At 47.2% G+C, this 18,449-nt stretch overlaps 1 protein-coding gene across 6 annotated transcripts; it reads left to right on the top strand.

The window, feature by feature from the left end:
- The first annotated feature begins 384 nt into the window (after positions 1–384).
- slc47a2 (solute carrier family 47 (multidrug and toxin extrusion), member 2) lies at positions 385–18,110 on the top strand. 6 transcript variants are annotated; one of them, XM_031906859.1, is made up of 18 exons: positions 385–455; positions 840–1,092; positions 4,747–4,848; positions 5,127–5,195; positions 6,394–6,539; positions 7,410–7,455; positions 8,766–8,810; positions 9,026–9,123; positions 9,206–9,303; positions 9,672–9,785; positions 9,986–10,053; positions 11,147–11,255; positions 11,538–11,613; positions 11,823–11,892; positions 12,030–12,162; positions 14,255–14,349; positions 16,336–16,420; positions 17,296–18,110. In XM_031906859.1, exons 2-18 carry the CDS (start codon positions 916–918, stop codon positions 17,487–17,489), a joined length of 1,725 nt encoding a protein of 574 aa, XP_031762719.1. In that variant the 5' UTR covers positions 385–455; positions 840–915; the 3' UTR covers positions 17,490–18,110.
- Positions 18,111–18,449: the final 339 nt, after the last annotated feature.

Genomic DNA, 18,449 nt, shown 5'->3' with positions numbered 1-18,449 from the left:
GGTAGCCCCTGGGTCTGACCCTGCTCAGGCCTCTGTTCTGTCTAGCTTCCAGCCTCTCATTCACACCGCTGCCTGGTTGCTAGGGTAAGGACGGAAACGTTGGGTAATACAATTAAATAAATGATCACTATTTTTATATATTAGCGTGCTGACCCTCTTTTGCAAGTATTTACACAGTTTTTGGTCAATAGCACCCATTTTTTGAATTTGGCATTAGAGTGCAGACACACTTGGAGTTAATCTATATATATATAGGCAGTAGTGAGCCAAGTAGTAGTCACTATCTGACAAAGTCTGTTATTCCCACAGCGGCAGAGAGATACCCGAGTGCCAGCTGGCGTTCCATGGGGCAGAAGCGCTGATTGTACCAAGGAGGAACGGCTGATTATATGGAGTCACAACACAAAGCAGCAGATTTCAGCTTTGCCGGCGGGTTCCAAGGTTCACGTCAGCTGGTGAGTCTTATTAGTCCAAACATTGCCTTGCCAGGAATTTTCACATGTCTGAATTGGCCGCTGTGTGGGAAGGAGGGGAGTGTGGGATACTGTTATTTATATCACGGTGCTGGGGCTCTCCTCTTTCCTTTCCAGGGACCCTCAGTGGGGAAAGGTTTGAGCGCCCGCCTGTGTCTCTCTTTATCTCTCTGCTTCTCTCCCCGTCCCTCTGTATCATCTTTTCTTCCCCTTGAATGAATATCTGCAATAGTATTGATTACCCCTCCTATGACCGTCCTTCTTGCACCGTGAACTTGGGAACTTTATTGAATGGAGATCTTGGAGCTTTATAGACTTCACTTGTCGACCGTGAATGTTTGTTTTGTGTCTGTTGGATTCTTTTAGATGGGAATGGAATGACCGAGAATGGAGACGGCTAAAGGAAGAAGGCTGCTTGGTATAATTGTGCTGGGCTTTGGGGATGGAGGGGCAGGCAGCAGAGACAAACCATAGAGCTGAGACAGTCGTAAGAGCAGAACTGTGCCTCTCGGCAGAGCAGGGCCCAGAAACGACTGCATACTCCCAGAAAAGATGCCTTTTCCTGCCCATGGAGGTCTGGCAAGAAGCACAGAAGTTGCTGGCACTCGCTGCACCAGCGGTAAGGCCTCTGTAACAAAATTTAACTCATTAACTAACTAATTCCCTATCTACCTAAAGAGCTCAGGCTTATCCCCCCCCCCAGTACTGCCTTATGTCTGTCCCATCTAGTCTGTCCCTTCCCCTATCTACCTAAAGAGCTCAGGCTTATCCCCCCCCCCCCAGTACTGCCTTATGTCTGTCCCATCTAGTCTGTCCCATCTAGTCTGTCCCTTCCCCTATCTACCTAAAGAGCTCAGGCTTAACAACACCCCCCCCCAGTACTGCCTTATGTCTGTCCCATCTAGTCTGTCCCTTCCCTATCTACCTAAAGAGCTCAGGCTTAACAACACCCCCCCCCCCAGTACTGCCTTATGTCTGTCCCATCTAGTCCTGTCCTTCCCCTATCTACCTAAAGAGCTCAGGCTTATCCCCCCCCCCTCCCCAGTACTGCCTTATGTCTGTCCCATCTAGTCTGTCCCTTCCCCTATCTACCTAAAGAGCTCAGGCTTAACAACACCCCCCCCCCCAGTACTGCCTTATGTCTGCCCCATCTAGTCTGTCCCTTCCCCTATCTACCTAAAGAGCTCAGGCTTATCCCCCCCCCCCCCCCCAGTACTGCCTTATGTCTGTCCCATCTAGTCTGTCCCTTCCCCTATCTACCTAAAGAGCTCAGGCTTAACAACACCCCCCCCCCCCAGTACTGCCTTATGTCTGTCCCATCTAGTCTGTCCCTTCCCCTATCTACCTAAAGAGCTCAGGCTTATCCCCCCCCCCCCAGTACTGCCTTATGTCTGTCCCATCTAGTCTGTCCCTTCCCCTATCTACCTAAAGAGCTCAGGCTTATCCCCCCCCCCCCCAGTACTGCCTTATGTCTGCCCCATCTAGTCTGTCCCTTCCCCTATCTACCTAAAGAGCTCAGGTTTATCCCCCCCCCAGTACTGCCTTATGTCTGTCCCATCTAGTCTGTCCTTCCCCTATCTACCTAAAGAGCTCAGGCTTATCCCCCCCCCCCCCAGTACTGCCTTATGTCTGTCCCATCTAGTCTGTCCCTTCCCCTATCTACCTAAAGAGCTCAGGCTTAACAACACCCCCCCCCCCCCAGTACTGCCTTATGTCTGTCCCATCTAGTCTGTCCCTTCCCCTATCTACCTAAAGAGCTCAGGTTTATCCCCCCCCCCAGTACTGCCTTATGTCTGTCCCATCTAGTCTGTCCCTTCCCCTATCTACCTAAAGAGCTCAGGCTTATCCCCCCCCCCAGTACTGCCTTATGTCTGTCCCATCTAGTCTGTCCCTTCCCCTATCTACCTAAAGAGCTCAGGCTTATCCCCCCCCCCCTAGTACTGCCTTATATCTGCCCCATCTAGTCTGTCCCTTCCCCTATCTACCTAAAGAGCTCAGGCTTATCCCCCCCCCCAGTACTGCCTTATGTCTGTCCCATCTAGTCTGTCCCTTCCCCTATCTACCTAAAGAGCTCAGGCTTATCCCCCCCCCTAGTACTGCCTTATATCTGCCCCATCTAGTCTGTCCCTTCCCCTATCTACCTAAAGAGCTCAGGCTTATCCCCCCCCCCCCCCCCCAGTACTGCCTTATGTCTGTCCCATCTAGTCTGTCCCTTCCCTATCTACCTAAAGAGCTCAGGCTTATCCCCCCCCCCCCAGTACTGCTTTATGTCTGCCCCATCTAGTCTGTCCATTCCCCTATCTACCTAAAGAGCTCAGGCTTATCTCCCCCCCCCAGTACTGCCTTATGTCTGTCCCATCTAGTCTGTCCCTTCCCCTATCTACCTAAAGAGCTCAGGCTTATCCCCCCCCAGTACTGCCTTATGTCTGCCCCATCTAGTCTGTCCCTTCCCCTATCTACCTAAAGAGCTCAGGCTTATCCCTCCCCCCCCAGTACTGCCTTATGTCTGTCCCATCTAGTCTGTCCCTTCCCCTATCTACCTAAAGAGCTCAGGCTTATCCCCCCCCCCCCCCCCAGTACTGCCTTATGTCTGTCCCATCTAGTCTGTCCCTTCCCCTATCTACCTAAAGAGCTCAGGCTTATCCCCCCCCAGTACTGCCTTATGTCTGCCCCATCTAGTCTGTCCCTTCCCCTATCTACCTAAAGAGCTCAGGCTTATCCCCCCCCCCCAGTACTGCCTTATGTCTGCCCCATCTAGTCTGTCCCTTCCCCTATCTACCTAAAGAGCTCAGGCTTATCCCCCCCCCCCCAGTACTGCCTTATGTCTGTCCCATCTAGTCTGTCCTTTCCCCCTATCTACCTAAAGAGCTCAGGCTTATCCCCCCCCCCCCAGTACTGCCTTATGTCTGTCCCATCTAGTCTGTCCCTTCCCCTATCTACCTAAAGAGCTCAGGCTTATCCCCCCCCCCCCCAGTACTGCCTTATGTCTGTCCCATCTAGTCTGTCCCTTCCCCTATCTACCTAAAGAGCTCAGGCTTATCCCCCCCCCCTTGTACTGCCTTATGTCTGTCCCATCTAGTCTGTCCATTCCCCTATCTACCTAAAGAGCTCAGGCTTATCTCCCCCCCCCCAGTACTGCCTTATGTCTGTCCCATCTAGTCTGTCCCTTCCCCTATCTACCTAAAGAGCTCAGGCTTATCTCCCCCCCCCCAGTACTGCCTTATGTCTGTCCCATCTAGTCCTGTCCCTTCCCCTATCTACCTAAAGAGCTCAGGCTTATCTCCCCCCCCCAGTACTGCCTTATGTCTGTCCCATCTAGTCTGTCCATTCCCCTATCTACCTAAAGAGCTCAGGCTTATCTCCCCCCCCCCCCAGTACTGCCTTATATCTGCCCCATCTAGTCTGTCCCTTCCCCTATCTACCTAAAGAGCTCAGGCTTATCTCCCCCCCCCCCAGTACTGCCTTATGTCTGTCCCATCTAGTCTGTCCCTTCCCCTATCTACCTAAAGAGCTCAGGCTTATCCCCACCCCCCCCTCAGTACTGCCTTATGTCTGTACCATCTAGTCTGTCCCTTCCCCTATCTATCTAAAGAGCTCAGGCTTATCCCCCCCCCCCCCCCCCCAGTACTGCCTTATGTCTGTCCCTTCCCCTATCTACCTAAAGAGCTCAGGCTTATCCCCCCCCCCCCCAGTACTGCCTTATGTCTGTCCCATCTAGTCTGTCCCTTCCCCTATCTACCTAAAGAGCTCAGGCTTATCCCCCCCCCCCAGTACTGCCTTATGTCTGTCCCATCTAGTCTGTCCCTTCCCCTATCTACCTAAAGAGCTCAGGCTTATCCCCCCCCCCCAGTACTGCCTTATGTCTGTCCCATCTAGTCTGTCCCTTCCCCTATCTACCTAAAGAGCTCAGGCTTATCCCCCCCCCCAGTACTGCCTTATGTCTGTCCCATCTAGTCTGTCCCTTCCCCTATCTACCTAAAGAGCTCAGGCTTATCCCCCCCCCCCCCCCAGTACTGCCTTATGTCTGTCCCATCTAGTCTGTCCCTTCCCCTATCTACCTAAAGAGCTCAGGCTTATCCCCCCCCCCAGTACTGCCTTATGTCTGTCCCATCTAGTCTGTCCCTTCCCCTATCTACCTAAAGAGCTCAGGCTTATTCCCTGCCCAATACAATGTGCCAGGGTGTCAGTGTCTGTGTGCAATTAATCATGTGTAGGTAGGCGCGCCTAGAGCTGTGCCCTTATATATACCAATTTCTCCTGAACCCTCTCCTAGTTTCTGTCGCAGCTGATGATCTTTCTGATAAGTATTGTGAGCTCCATCTTTTGTGGGCACCTGGGGAAGGTAGAACTGGACGCAGTGTCGCTGGCTATCACAGTAAGTTCCATCACAGATTGCATGCCATTCCCTCTAGCTGAATAAACGAGCCAGCAGTATAATGAATCACTCATTAAGGTGACAGGGGGGCTTGTTGCAGCCTCCAGCTCTGTGGCTGTTGCAGAGTTGCAGATCTGAGCACCCAGCAGTAGCCAAGGCTTTTAGCCACAGGTTGCAATGCAAGTTCCTGTGTTACACTAATAAACCACTGTCAGAACTACAGAATGGGGGAAAAGCTGTAAAACTGTGTCATGTAACTTTATGATTTTGCCTTTTAGATCATTAACATTACCGGGGTAGCAGTTGGCACGGGGCTGGCTGGCGCATGTGATACACTAATATCGCAGGTAAGTACAGTTAGAGTTAATGAATACAACTGCAGGGTTAATTTCAATGTATGCAGTCACAACACAGACAGTCATGTGTTAAGGTGGCCATACACGGTACAAGGTTGGCAAACAAGCAGATTGTCTCCTGATATGCCCACCTACTGATATGGGGCTAATTAAAATGGGGGGTATATGGGTCGTCGGACCGAGGACCACATCAACCAGCCAATGCTTTTGGGAAAATCAAACCTTCCTGATTGAGATCTGCCCAGATATGGGTTCAGGTAGGCCCGTCTATGTTGCCCATACACAGGCAGGTAAGCTGCCTTATCGATCGGAAGGATCCGAAATCTGCCAGTGTATGGGCACCTTTAAGGTGGCCATACACGAGCAGATCCACTCGCTTGGCTATGTCGCCAAGCGAGCGGATCTTCACCCAATATCCCTACCTACGGGTGGGTGATATCGGGGAGCATTTAGGTAAAAAAAATAAATAATCTGATCGTTTGGCCCTGGGGCCAAACGATCGGATTATGTGGGCGGCAATGGGGCAGTCGGTTCGGGGACCTCATCAACTAGCCGATGCGGTCCCCGATCCGACTGGATTTTCTAACCTGGCCGATTGATATCTGGCCAATTTCAGGCCAGATATGGGTCGGCCAGGCCCCTTGGTTCTGACCCTACACGGGCCGATAAGCTGCCGAATCGGTCCAAGGGACCGGAATCGGCAGCTACTATCGGCCCGTGTATGGGGACCTTTAGGGTGAAGACACACAGAGCTACTTGTCACAGCTACAAAAATAGACTATGCTGATCATTTACTGATAATTGTCCCTACGTGTGTTTTAGCAGAGGCAATTCTCAGTATTGTCTATGGCAGGGGATTTTCTGGTGTTTAGTAGCCATGACAAGTAGCTGCTACTAAGTAGCTCCATGTGTCTTCACCCTTTCAGTGAATGAATGTTACAGACTGAGGAAGCAGGGGGTTACAGGGTAGGACTGTCAGCGAGGGAACAGAGGGTTAAAAAGCAGATGAAGGACTTAAGAAACCAGAGCAAGTGGCCAACACACAGCCATCTATGTGTAGTCAAACTACAAGTCCCTGCTGCTGGGAGATCTTGAGGGTCACCATGTCAGCGCATGTACAAGCTGAGTGAATATCTTCTCACAGACAGGATCCATGTTGATAATTCAGCTTCCTCTTCCTTTATTACAGACTTTTGGGGGCAGCAATTTAAAGCTGGTAGGAATCATCCTGCAGAGGGGGATCCTGATCCTGCTGCTCTTCTGCTTCCCATGCTGGGCCCTGCTCATCAACACTGAATCCATTCTGCTTCTCTTCCGACAGGATCCCGAGGTCTCTAAGTAAGGGGGCCTTTCTTCTATATACCAACCTGCGGGTTAGCTTCCATTAAGGGGGTTGTTCGCCATTAAAATAACTTTTAGTATGATGTAGAGAATATTCAATTGTTTGGTTGCTAGGGTCCAAATTTCCCTAGCAACACACACTATAAGATCAGGGATGAAACAGCAGTATAAAACTGAATGTGGGTCAAAGGGAATCTGTGGACAAAGAAGGTTGAATTGAACTGGTAAGGGCAGCCATTTGGGGGGTAAGTGGTACAGTCCTATAGCACCCCATATTTGCCACAGCAGTAACAATATTTAATACAGTTCCGTGAGCTCCACCCAGCCTGGAATTCTGGGCTTTTAGTTACCCCAGTGACCCCAGAACAATCTGCGAGGGGCAGACAACTACATGTTTTGTTCCAAATGAAGCTGCTGTGTATGGAAGCAGTGTGGGGTCATTCTGTGCTTTGGTCAATAGGACCTATAAATGGATTTATTGATTCAGATTTGACTCTTTTGCCCAAATCTGTCCAGTAATTGCATGTAACAAAGAGTTCCATTGCTTGGTAAGAAATGCCAGCTGTGCCCGGGGGCATGGTTTGTTTGTAGCAGCAGTTCCATTCCTTGTTCATATTTATCCTTTTTGTTATTATCACTCTACAAGCATCTAGCTCATGTACAGTGCACTGCAGCGCCACCATCTGGTCCGACAGGGTAGTGCTGGTATTGCCCTCTAATACGAGTCTTGTCACATTATACTCTAACATAAATACCAACCAGTCAAGCTGTTAAATACACAAACTCCTTGCACCAATTTCACCCCTTCAAATAAGAACAGTTTGACATGCAATGGTTCACATAACCATCTGTTTGACTTTATTGCAGGTTAACCCAGATATATGTCTTGATATTTCTGCCTGCACTTCCGGTAAGTTTATTCACTCACCAACAGGGCTTATATTACTCTAACGACAGATGGAGACATGCACATTGTAGCTCTCTCCTTCTGCTCTCCTTACTTCCTTTTGACTCCCAGAGTTGGAACCATTCTTAGGAAGAGGGTAGTCATTTTAGGAATCCATATATAAGACGGAGAGAGTGCTGTTGCCCCATAAGGTGGAGCAGGGACCCCCACCTTCTCCTAAACAAAACAAGGGGCGACAATTGCAGAAGGGTTGACAATTTACAGGCACCCTGGCTGCAAGAGAACTATAGGTGCCCATACACAGGCAGATTTTGGGTCCCTTAGACCCACTCTGCAGCTTATCTGCCCATGGGAGCCCCCAACGGGCCTACCCTGCCAACATCTGTCCACAATTGGCCAGATCTTGATCAGGCAGGGTTGATTTTTCATCTGATCGTGCAACGAGCCGATGCGGTCCTTGGTCCAGCGGCGCCTATGCCCGCTCGATCGTTTGCCCATAGGTAGGCATATCATTACCATGTATGCACAAAAACACATTGTAAAAGCATTTGCACTAGTCACCGGGTGCAACACCAGAAGATGCAAGGCAGCCCAGTCTTTTAGTGATGTGCAGGTTGAGTTTTTCCTTGACCCACCACCAACCCTAACCTGCCTGCTCCCAGCCCATGGGCCGGCACAAGCCGGAACCGGGAAGCCGGCAGTGAAAAGCAGGTGGGGAGGGCAACAGAGGAGCTTGACCAGAACCCACCTGCGACCCGAAAATGTAGTGCAGAGGTTGGCCCAAACCCACCCGACCTGCAGGTTAACCTGTGTGCCCCGCAGGTATCGGGCCGGCCCACACATCACTATTGTCTTTACCTCCTGCCATAAGAAAGGAAGTAAGTGCAGGGTTTCTTTGTGGCCGGTACCTGCTTCTGAATGGCAGGAGGAGGGACACCTGTAAGCTTCTCCCTACCCACCCCTTATGAATACAGTTTTCCAAGATACAGTGTAGGGTACAAAAACATTGTGGATTCTGCCCCATGTTCTGCCAACCGCTGCTGAGAATGCCTCAGCTACAGCAAACAACATGGCAGCTCTCATGTAAATATGTAGATATATATCCAAATTTACTGCGGCCACAGAAACTGCACTGTTGTACCATCCATGGGCATGGGAATATGGGGAATGTAGATGTCCCCTGAGCTATTTAACTCTTTCATGTCTTGGCTGGTGGAGTTTGCTACTATGATAAACTGCCATGTACTAAGGATTGTATGTCCCTAGTAAATACCAGCTTGAATGAAGATTTTGTTTATTCTTTTTTTAATCAGGCAGCCTTTTTATACCAACTACTGGCAAAATATCTTCAGAATCAGGTACTTGACTCCACTACCTGCTCTCTAACTTCCATGTTTTACCCCTCCTAATCTTCCTATTGCCCCTCTTTGCCCTTTCTATTTTCCATTGCCCTTTCTTGTCTCACCTCTATATATATATATATATATATATATATATATACACATATACTGTATCAGGATCTCTCTGTAGAATAAGGGCACATATAATATCAAAAAGTTCTTTTCTTTTCCAGGGAATCATTTATCCTCAAGTATTGACTGGATTTATTGCAAATATATTCAATGCATTATTCAACTATATTTTGCTGTATGTTCTGGGCCTGGGAGTGATGTGAGTAACTGGACTAGAGAGGGAACATTGCCAAATGTGTGTAAGAAGTGGTACAGGTTAATGCTGCTGTGTTTCTTCCCAGGGGGTCCGCCTGTGCCAACACCGTCTCACAGTTTATCCAGATGATTTTACTTTTCCTTTACATCGTGTGGAGAAGACTCTATGCAGACACCTGGGGAGGTACATATTACATTGGATAGCAGCTTAGCCCTTTACTCTATAGATGTTTTACTATTTTTATATGGAGCTGTTTCTGGACACTTGTCCCAGAACAGTGTATTAGTCTCTAATAAATCATGCTTGGCAAGTGGGGACCCAGTGGTTGTGGTTGTACTACAACTCCCAATGCAAAAATGACAATAATAACTAAAACAAGGTCAGTTACCCACTGAAGTATTTGCCACTTTTACTTGTCCTTACCATATTTGTTGTGATTGTATTATTCTAATAAAAATGAAATCTAATGGGAATCTATGCCTTATAGTGTTACTGGGGTATACAACATGTGGCACAAGTTTTACTAAATATCTATCCATTCTTATCCCCAGGTTGGTCCCAGGCTTGCTTTGAGGAGTGGGGGGCATTTATCCGGCTTGCAGTTGCCAGTATGCTCATGCTCTGCATCGAATGGTGGGCGTTTGAAATCTCAATGTTTCTGGCAGGTCCCGTATATAAATCTCTGTTTTGTGTTCCTCCCATAAAAAAAAGCCTTTACAAAAGTTGCATATCACAGTTTTTTTCAGTTAAACCTGTACAGTAGAGTATATAAGAACGTATTGATACAGTTATTCTAAGCAAAAATTGCACAAATAGGGCTCCCCATAGGTCAGTGCACTAATATGCTTTTCCTTGTTCCCCACAGGAGTACTTGGCATGGTTGATCTTGCTGCCCAGGCCATTATATACCAAGTTGCCATTGTTGTTTATTTGGTAAGATTATTGGATGGTGTGAAGCCATTTTACTATGTGGGCCATACATATTCACCATCTGGATTCAGGATACATGTACCACTCTGTACAACTAAGCTTTCTGTCTGCCTGGGCCTTTCCTTTATATGTGCTCTACCTGGTAAAACACAGCAGCCCAATTATTGGTTTTGACTGGAGGCAGTAGGGAGAAAAGGAGACAGTAGGGCAAGATGGGGACAGAAGGGCAAGATGGGGACAGTAGGACAAGATGGGGACAGTAGGGCAAGATGGGGACAGTAGGGCAAGATGGAGACAGTAGGGCAAGATGGGGACAGTAGGGCAAGATGGAGACAGTAGGGCAAGATGGAGACAGTAGGGCAAGATGGAGACAGTAGGGCAAGATGGGGACAGTAGGGCAAGATGGAGACAGTAGGGCAAGATGGGGACAGTAGGGCAAGATGGAGACAGTAGGGCAAGATGGAGACAGTAGGGCAAGATGGGGACAGTAGGGCAAGATGGAGACAGTAGGGCAAGATGGAGACAGTAGGGCAAGATGGAGACAGTAGGGCAAGATGGAGACAGTAGGGCAAGATGGGGACAGTAGGGCAAGATGGAGACAGTAGGGCAAGATGGGGACAGTAGGGCAAGATGGAGACAGTAGGGCAAGATGGAGACAGTAGGGCAAGATGGAGACAGTAGGGCAAGATGGAGACAGTAGGGCAAGATGGGGACAGTAGGGCAAGATGGAGACAGTAGGGCAAGATGGGGACAGTAGGGCAAGATGGAGACAGTAGGGCAAGATGGAGACAGTAGGGCAAGATGGAGACAGTAGGGCAAGATGGAGACTGCAGAGGAAGAAAGTGACAGCAACCCTTTATATCACTTTGCCCAACCAACAGCCCCTTGGTCAGCACTCTGATTAACCAGTTATTACATTCTGCTGTGCTCTTTCCTCTCATTATTTTAATCTCTTTTTACATTCTCAGATCCCAAGGTTACGGTTTCCTGCATTTGGCTTTTTTCAGTCCACTCTCTGCCCAGTCAGGTGATGGCCCCTCTTTGGTACATGGGATCTTCTCTGCTGTTCTGTGACAGTCAGTATTTGTATTTGCAGATACCTTTAGGACTGTGCATTGCAGGCAGCATCCGGGTAGGACACGGGCTGGGGGCTGGGAACACTGAACAAGCAAAGAGGTCGGCCCTTGTTGTGCTGTGTATGACAGGTAAGTGCATGTAGCTTCTGTCTGTGCTCACTTCAGTAAATAACCATAATCCCATCAGAAGGCCCTGGATGGTGAGCCTAAAATGCACTGGGGGTTATTTAAAAGCAATGGGCATATTTGCACCTAAGCAGTAACTTATGACAACCAATCAGATGTTTGTTTTCATTATTCAGCTTGGAGCTGGCTGAAAAAAACTCATCACTGATTGGTTGCTATGGGTTACTGCCCAGGTGCAAATTTGCCCGATGTTTATAAATGAGCCCTACTGTGTTTCCTTTGCAGAGTTGTGTGCGTTACTGTCAGGCATCTTGCTTGCAACCCTGAAGGATGTAGTTGCCTATATCTTCACTTCAGACCCGTAAGTATGTGGTTGTGCTTATATATTTTCAATATATGGGGCTAAGTTTGTCCAGGAGCAGTAACCTATAGCAGCCAATCAGCAGGCAGCATTCACTGTTGGGTACCTGTTCTGCCAGGGGCTATTCTAAATGTCAGTTCAGACAGGGTGGTTAAATATGGGCAGCTAGAGGGAAGGTCACTTACAGTAACACTATTTGCCCATTACAGGAACATAGTGGCGCTTGTCAGTTACGTGCTCCCAGTATACTCAGCCTGCCTTCTCTTCGACGCGTGCGTGGTACGTCTAACTCATAATCACATATTCTATACCTTCATAAATCACCCGCTGTGCATGGTACTTTCCTGTGTATTTGGGCTCGAATAGCAGAAATTTAACCCACTCAAGTAGGTGATGTGCTGTGTTTGTGTGTGCAGGCTGCGTGCGGAGGGATCCTGCGGGGCTCTGGGAAGCTGAAGGTTGGAGCCATCTCTCACACTGTCGGATATTATGTCATTGGCCTTCCCCTCGGGATATCGCTGATGTTTGCTGCTAAGCTGGGCATAATCGGTATGCCCGCCCCTTGTCATGCCCGCCCCTTGTCATGCCCGCCCCTTGTGATACCCGCCAATTTTTTATGGTATTTATATTTTAAGTAAAAAAACAACAACCAAACATATGGTAGAGTTGCCAGTTTACACAGAGTGCCAGTATAATTCACCAGTAAAGAGGGTTACAAATCATATATATACATATATACAAATATATATGAAAGAAGAGAGGTAGGGTAAGGGATAAATGTCCCCCCCAAGGCTCCCAGACTCTGTCCGGTATTCCCCTGGCTTCGTAGGTAAGTTATTATTAGTAGGAGAAACAATAGCTTACCTGAAAGCAGTTCTAATGTGTAGCGCTGGCTCCTTCTGAAAGCTCAGACTCAGGCACACTTTACTGCTGCGCTGCAAGTTGGAGTGATATCCCCCCCTCCCCCCCAGCAGCCGATCAGCAGAACAATGGGAAGGGAGCAAGATAGCAGCTCCCAGTAGGTATCAGAATAGCACTCAATAGTAAGAAATCCAAGTCCGGCTTGGGACTCCTCCAGTTACATGGGAGTAGGAGAAACAATAGGTTAGCTGAAAGCAGTTCTAATGTGTAGCGCTGGCTGAAAGCTCAGACTCAGGCACACTTTACTGCTGCGCTGCAAGTTGGAGTGATATCCCCCCCCCTCACCCCCAGCAGCCGATCAGCAGAACAATGGGAAGGGAGCAAGATAGCAGCTCCCAGTAGGTATCAGAATAGCACTCAATAGTAAGAAATCCAAGTCCGGCTTGGGACTCCTCCAGTTACATGGGAGTAGGAGAAACAATAGGTTAGCTGAAAGCAGTTCTAATGTGTAGCGCTGGCTGAAAGCTCAGACTCAGGCACACTTTACTGCTGCGCTGCAAGTTGGAGTGATATCCCCCCCCCTCACCCCCAGCAGCCGATCAGCAGAACAATGGGAAGGGAGCAAGATAGCAGCTCCCAGTAGGTATCAGAATAGCACTCAATAGTAAGAAATCCAAGTCCGGCTTGGGACTCCTCCAGTTACATGGGAGTAGGAGAAACAATAGGTTAGCTGAAAGCAGTTCTAATGTGTAGCGCTGGCTGAAAGCTCAGACTCAGGCACACTTTACTGCTGCGCTGCAAGTTGGAGTGATATCCCCCCCCCTCACCCCCAGCAGCCGATCAGCAGAACAATGGGAAGGGAGCAAGATAGCAGCTCCCAGTAGGTATCAGAATAGCACTCAATAGTAAGAAATCCAAGTCCGGCTTGGGACTCCTCCAGTTACATGGGAGTAGGAGAAACAATAGGTTAGCTGAAAGCAGTTCTAATGTGTAGCGCTGGCTGAAAGCTCAGACTCAGGCACACTTTACTGCTGCGCTGCAAGTTGGAGTGATATCCCCCCCCTCACCCCCAGCAGCCGATCAGCAGAACAATGGGAAGGGAGCAAGATAGCAGCTCCCAGTAGGTATCAGAATAGCACTCAATAGTAAGAAATCCAAGTCCGGCTTGGGACTCCTCCAGTTACATGGGAGTAGGAGAAACAATAGGTTAGCTGAAAGCAGTTCTAATGTGTAGCGCTGGCTGAAAGCTCAGACTCAGGCACACTTTACTGCTGCGCTGCAAGTTGGAGTAATATCCCCCCCCTCACCCCAGCAGCCGATCAGCAGAACAATGGGAAGGGAGCAAGATAGCAGCTCCCAGTAGGTATCAGAATAGCACTCAATAGTAAGAAATCCAAGTCCGGCTTGGGACTCCTCCAGTTACATGGGAGTAGGAGAAACAATAGGTTAGCTGAAAGCAGTTCTAATGTGTAGCGCTGGCTGAAAGCTCAGACTCAGGCACAAGGCACTGAGATGGCGCCTACACACCAATATTACTGCTACAAATACATTTTTGGCTCTAGAATAAAAGATTAAATGGCAGAGGGAATTATTTGCTGTGTAACAGGGTCATTTAGAGATAAGATGTACCCCATAAATATCATGGCAGGGTCCCTTTAAACTAACCGTGTAGCCTGTTCCCATTGCTCACCCTGTGTTATTTCTAATGACTAATCTGTAATGGAAACAACAGCAAGTGGGTCTGTATCCAGTTCTGATATTCTCTTCTCTTTCCCTCCAGGGTTCTGGTTTGGGATTCTGGCATGTGGAATAGCCCAGAGCATTTTCCTGATAATATTTGTGTTTAAGATTGACTGGAAGAGAGCCTCTGAGGAGGTGGGGCCCTTTCCAACTGCTTTTCTTGGCCGTAATCTGAGCTGCAGATAAATATGTGTATGTGAGACTCGTCTGGCCTTCACACACTGTAGCAACGCTGTTATTTCTGCCCCCTGACACTCCACTCCCCGCACCATGAGTTTATCTGCCCTATGTGCTTAAAGGGGTTGGTCACCTTTACGTTAACTTTTAGTATGGTGTAGAGCGCAATACTGAGACAATTTGTAATTGGTCTTTATTTTTTATTATTTGTTGTTTGTTAGTTATCTCGCTTTTTGTTCAGCTGCTCTCTAATTTATTGTTTTAGCAGCTATCTGGTTGCTATGGTCCAAATTACCTTAGCAACCAGGGAATGGTTTGAATGAGAGACAGGTATATGAATAGGAGAGGGCTGAATAGAAAGATAAGGAATAAAAAGTAACAATAAAACTGGAGCCTCACAGAGCAATAGGTTTTGGCTGTCGGGGTCAGTGACCCCCATTTGAAAGCTGCAAAGAATTAGAAAAAGAAGGCAAATAACCATAAACTATAAAAAATAAACAATAAAGACCAATTGAAAAGTTGCTTAAATTGGCCTTTCTATAACGTAAAGGTGAACCCACCCCTTTATTTATAAATACTACTGTATAACCATCTCACACACACACAGGGATAGTTATATATAGTGAATAAAGTACCCCCTATTGTAACATATAGAGATATTATAAGTCCCCGAGGGGTTCCTTATAATATATAGTGAATAAAGTGCCCCCTATTGTAACATATAGGGATATTATAAGCCCCCGAGGAGTTCCTTATAATATATAGTGAATAAAGTGCCCCCTATTGTAACATATAGAGATATTATAAGCCCCCGAGGAGTTCCTTATAATATATAGTGAATAAAGTGCCCCCTATTGTAACATATAGGGATATTATAAGCCCCCGAGGAGTTCCTTATAATATATAGTGAATAAAGTGCCCCCTATTGTAACATATAGGGATATTATAAGCCCCCGAGGAGTTCCTTATAATATATAGTGAATAAAGTGCCCCCTATTGTAACATATAGAGATATTATAAGCCCCCGAGGAGTTCCTTATAAAATATAGTGAATAAAGTGCCCCCTATTGTAACATATAGGGATATTATAAGCCCCCGAGGAGTTCCTTATAATATATAGTGAATAAAGTGCCCCCTACTGTAACATATAGGGATATTATAAGTCCCCGAGGAGTTCCTTATAATATATAGTGAATAAAGTGCCCCCTACTGTAACATATAGGGATATTATAAGTCCCCGAGGGGTTCCTTATAATATATAGTGAATAAAGTACCCCCTATTGTAACATATAGGGATATTATAAGCCCCCGAGGAGTTCCCCGCACCATGAGTTTATCTGCCCTATGTGCTTAAAGGGGTTGGTCACCTTTACGTTAACTTTTAGTATGGTGTAGAGCGCAATACTGAGACAATTTGTAATTGGTCTTTATTTTTTATTATTTGTTGTTTGTTAGTTATCTCGCTTTTTGTTCAGCTGCTCTCTAATTTATTGTTTTAGCAGCTATCTGGTTGCTATGGTCCAAATTACCTTAGCAACCAGGGAGTGGTTTGAATGAGAGACTGGTATATGAATAGGAGAGGGCTGAATAGAAAGATAAGGAATAAAAATTAACAATAAAACTGGAGCCTCACAGAGCAATAGGTTTTGGCTGTCGGGGTCAGTGACCCCCATTTGAAAGCTGCAAAGAATTAGAAAAAGAAGGCAAATAACCATAAACTATAAAAAATAAACAATAAAGACCAATTGAAAAGTTGCTTAAATTGGCCATTCTATAACATAAAGTTGAACCCACCCCTTTATTTATAAATATTACTGTATAACCATCTCACACACACACAGGGATAACAATACAGTGTGTGTCTTTCAGTTCTTGTTCTGCACAGAGAGGAGGAACCATCCGTTTCATATGCTCATAAAGTCCTGTATTTGAATACCGTTCCAGGCACAGACACGGGCCAGCGAGAGAGTAGAGATACCACAGAAGATAGACAACAAGCCGTCTGTTTATCAGGAAGGCTGCCCTACAGGTAAATGGGGGGGCATATGTATTTGTGCTGCTATTGTATATTGCACTCTATTGTGAGAGAGACAAGACCATTGGTTTCCCAGTTAAACCATTTGTGGTGCTGGCTCTGTACAACATGTCTCTCTAAGCAAGTTACTGTAAGGGGGAAGACACACGGAGCTACTGGTAGCAGCTATTTGTCACGGCTACTAAAACAGACAATTCTGATCGTTTACTGATAATTGTCTCTATGCGCAGGGTCAGACTAGGGGGTGCAGGGCACACCGGGGCTGCCGCCCCAGGGGCCCTGCAGGTGCCCCCAGCTAGCCGCATCCCCCACACCCCCTAACCCCCCGCAGAGCATCCCTTAGCCCCCGCAGGGTCCCCCAACTTACATCCTCCCCTGAGCGTGCATAAGTTTAACGCGTCAGGGGAGGAACGGTGGGCTGGGGGAACGCTGGCAAGGGTCAGGTCTGGGCCGCCCAGTCCTACCCTGTCTATGTGTGTTTTAGCAGTTGTCTATGGCAGGGGATTTTCTGGGGTTTATTAGCAGTGACAAGTAGCTGCTACTAAGTAGCTCCGTGTGTCTTCTCCCTAAGGGCTCTGGCACAGCGACTAATCTCCCCGAAATGCCATTTTTGCCGGTGGGATGGCAATCTGGGGAGATTAGTCGCCCGCGAACAGGGAGTTCCCCGTGTGCCAGAGCCCAAAGCCACCTCTCTGCAACATATATGGATTCCCAGCTCTAGTACATAAAAAGCCAGTGCCAGTCAGTACAAATACATCCCATAATGCCTCAGTCTGTAGAACTGCAGAACAAGATTGTGCTGTTTAATATCAGAGGCCACAATCCATTCTAGCCCCACTGGACCTTTTCCCCTTCTGTATCCATTACAGAGCAAGGAGATGTTGATCCTGGGAATGTGGAGTCTATAGAGTTCAGCCAAAGTTCTACCTCCTCCGAGGGCACATCGCCTACTCCTGCGGGGGCAGCACAACACACGCGCACACTCATCCTCACTAGAGGCCTCGCTCTTGGTTGTGCAGTGGGGACACTCATTATTGGCATTGTGATAAGATTGTCAGTCTGAACCCAGCGTGGGGAGCAACACTACGGCACCAACATGTCTGTACCAGAGAACTCATGGCTCCACCCAAACAGCTCGGCAGCCTTCCCAGTACTGTGGATACACTGGACCATGGCCAAGTTATCCAGAAAGTTCAGGATTACGGAAAGGCCATCATAAATTATATAGTGAATAAAGTACCCCCTATTGTAACATATAGGGATATTATAAGCCCCCGAGGAGTTCCTTATAATATATAGTGAATAAAGTGCCCCCTATTGTAACATATAGGGATATTATAAGCCCCCGAGGAGTTCCTTATAATATATAGTGAATAAAGTGCCCCCTATTGTAACATATAGGGATATTATAAGCCCCCGAGGAGTTCCTTATAATATATAGTGAATAAAGTACCCCCTATTGTAACATATAGGGATATTATAAGCCCCCGAGGGGTTCCTTATAATATATAGTGAATAAAGTGCCCCCTATTGTAACATATAGGGATATTATAAGCCCCCGAGGGGTTCCTTATAATATATAGTGAATAAAGTGCCCCCTATTGTAACATATAGGGATATTATAAGCCCCCGAGGGGTTCCTTATAATATATAGTGAATAAAGTGCCCCCTATTGTAACATATAGGGATATTATAAGCCCCCGAGGGGTTCCTTATAATATATAGTGAATAAAGTGCCCCCTATTGTAACATATAGGGATATTATAAGCCCCCGAGGGGTTCCTTATAATATATAGTGAATAAAGTGCCCCCTATTGTAACATATAGGGATATTATAAGTCACCGAGGAGTTCCTTATAATATATAGTGAATAAAGTGCCCCCTATTGTAACATAAAGGGATATTATAAGCCCCCGAGGAGTTCCTTATAATATATAGTGAATAAAGTGCCCTCTATTGTAACATATAAAACAGTACCTGTACTTGATTCCAACTAAGATATAATTACCCCTTATTGGGGCAG

Source organism: Xenopus tropicalis, chromosome 8 (assembly GCF_000004195.4).
Source record: "Xenopus tropicalis strain Nigerian chromosome 8, UCB_Xtro_10.0, whole genome shotgun sequence".
Taxonomy (NCBI): domain Eukaryota; kingdom Metazoa; phylum Chordata; class Amphibia; order Anura; family Pipidae; genus Xenopus; species Xenopus tropicalis.
Note: the sequence above shows the minus strand (reverse complement) of the source record. Positions and strands in the feature narration are given on the sequence as shown.

What these genes read in the sequence shown, in the direction of transcription:
- slc47a2 (XM_031906859.1), top strand. Translation starts at nt 916, where the DNA reads ATGGAGGGGCAGGCAGCAGAGACAAACCATAGAGCTGAGACAGTCGTA. An exon ending in AATCTCAATGTTTCTGGCAG is followed by an intron (nt 9,786 to 9,985) that starts GTCCCGTATATA and finishes TGTTCCCCACAG; the next exon opens with GAGTACTTGGCATGGTTGAT. An exon ending in GGAAGAGAGCCTCTGAGGAG is followed by an intron (nt 14,350 to 16,335) that starts GTGGGGCCCTTT and finishes ATACCGTTCCAG; the next exon opens with GCACAGACACGGGCCAGCGA.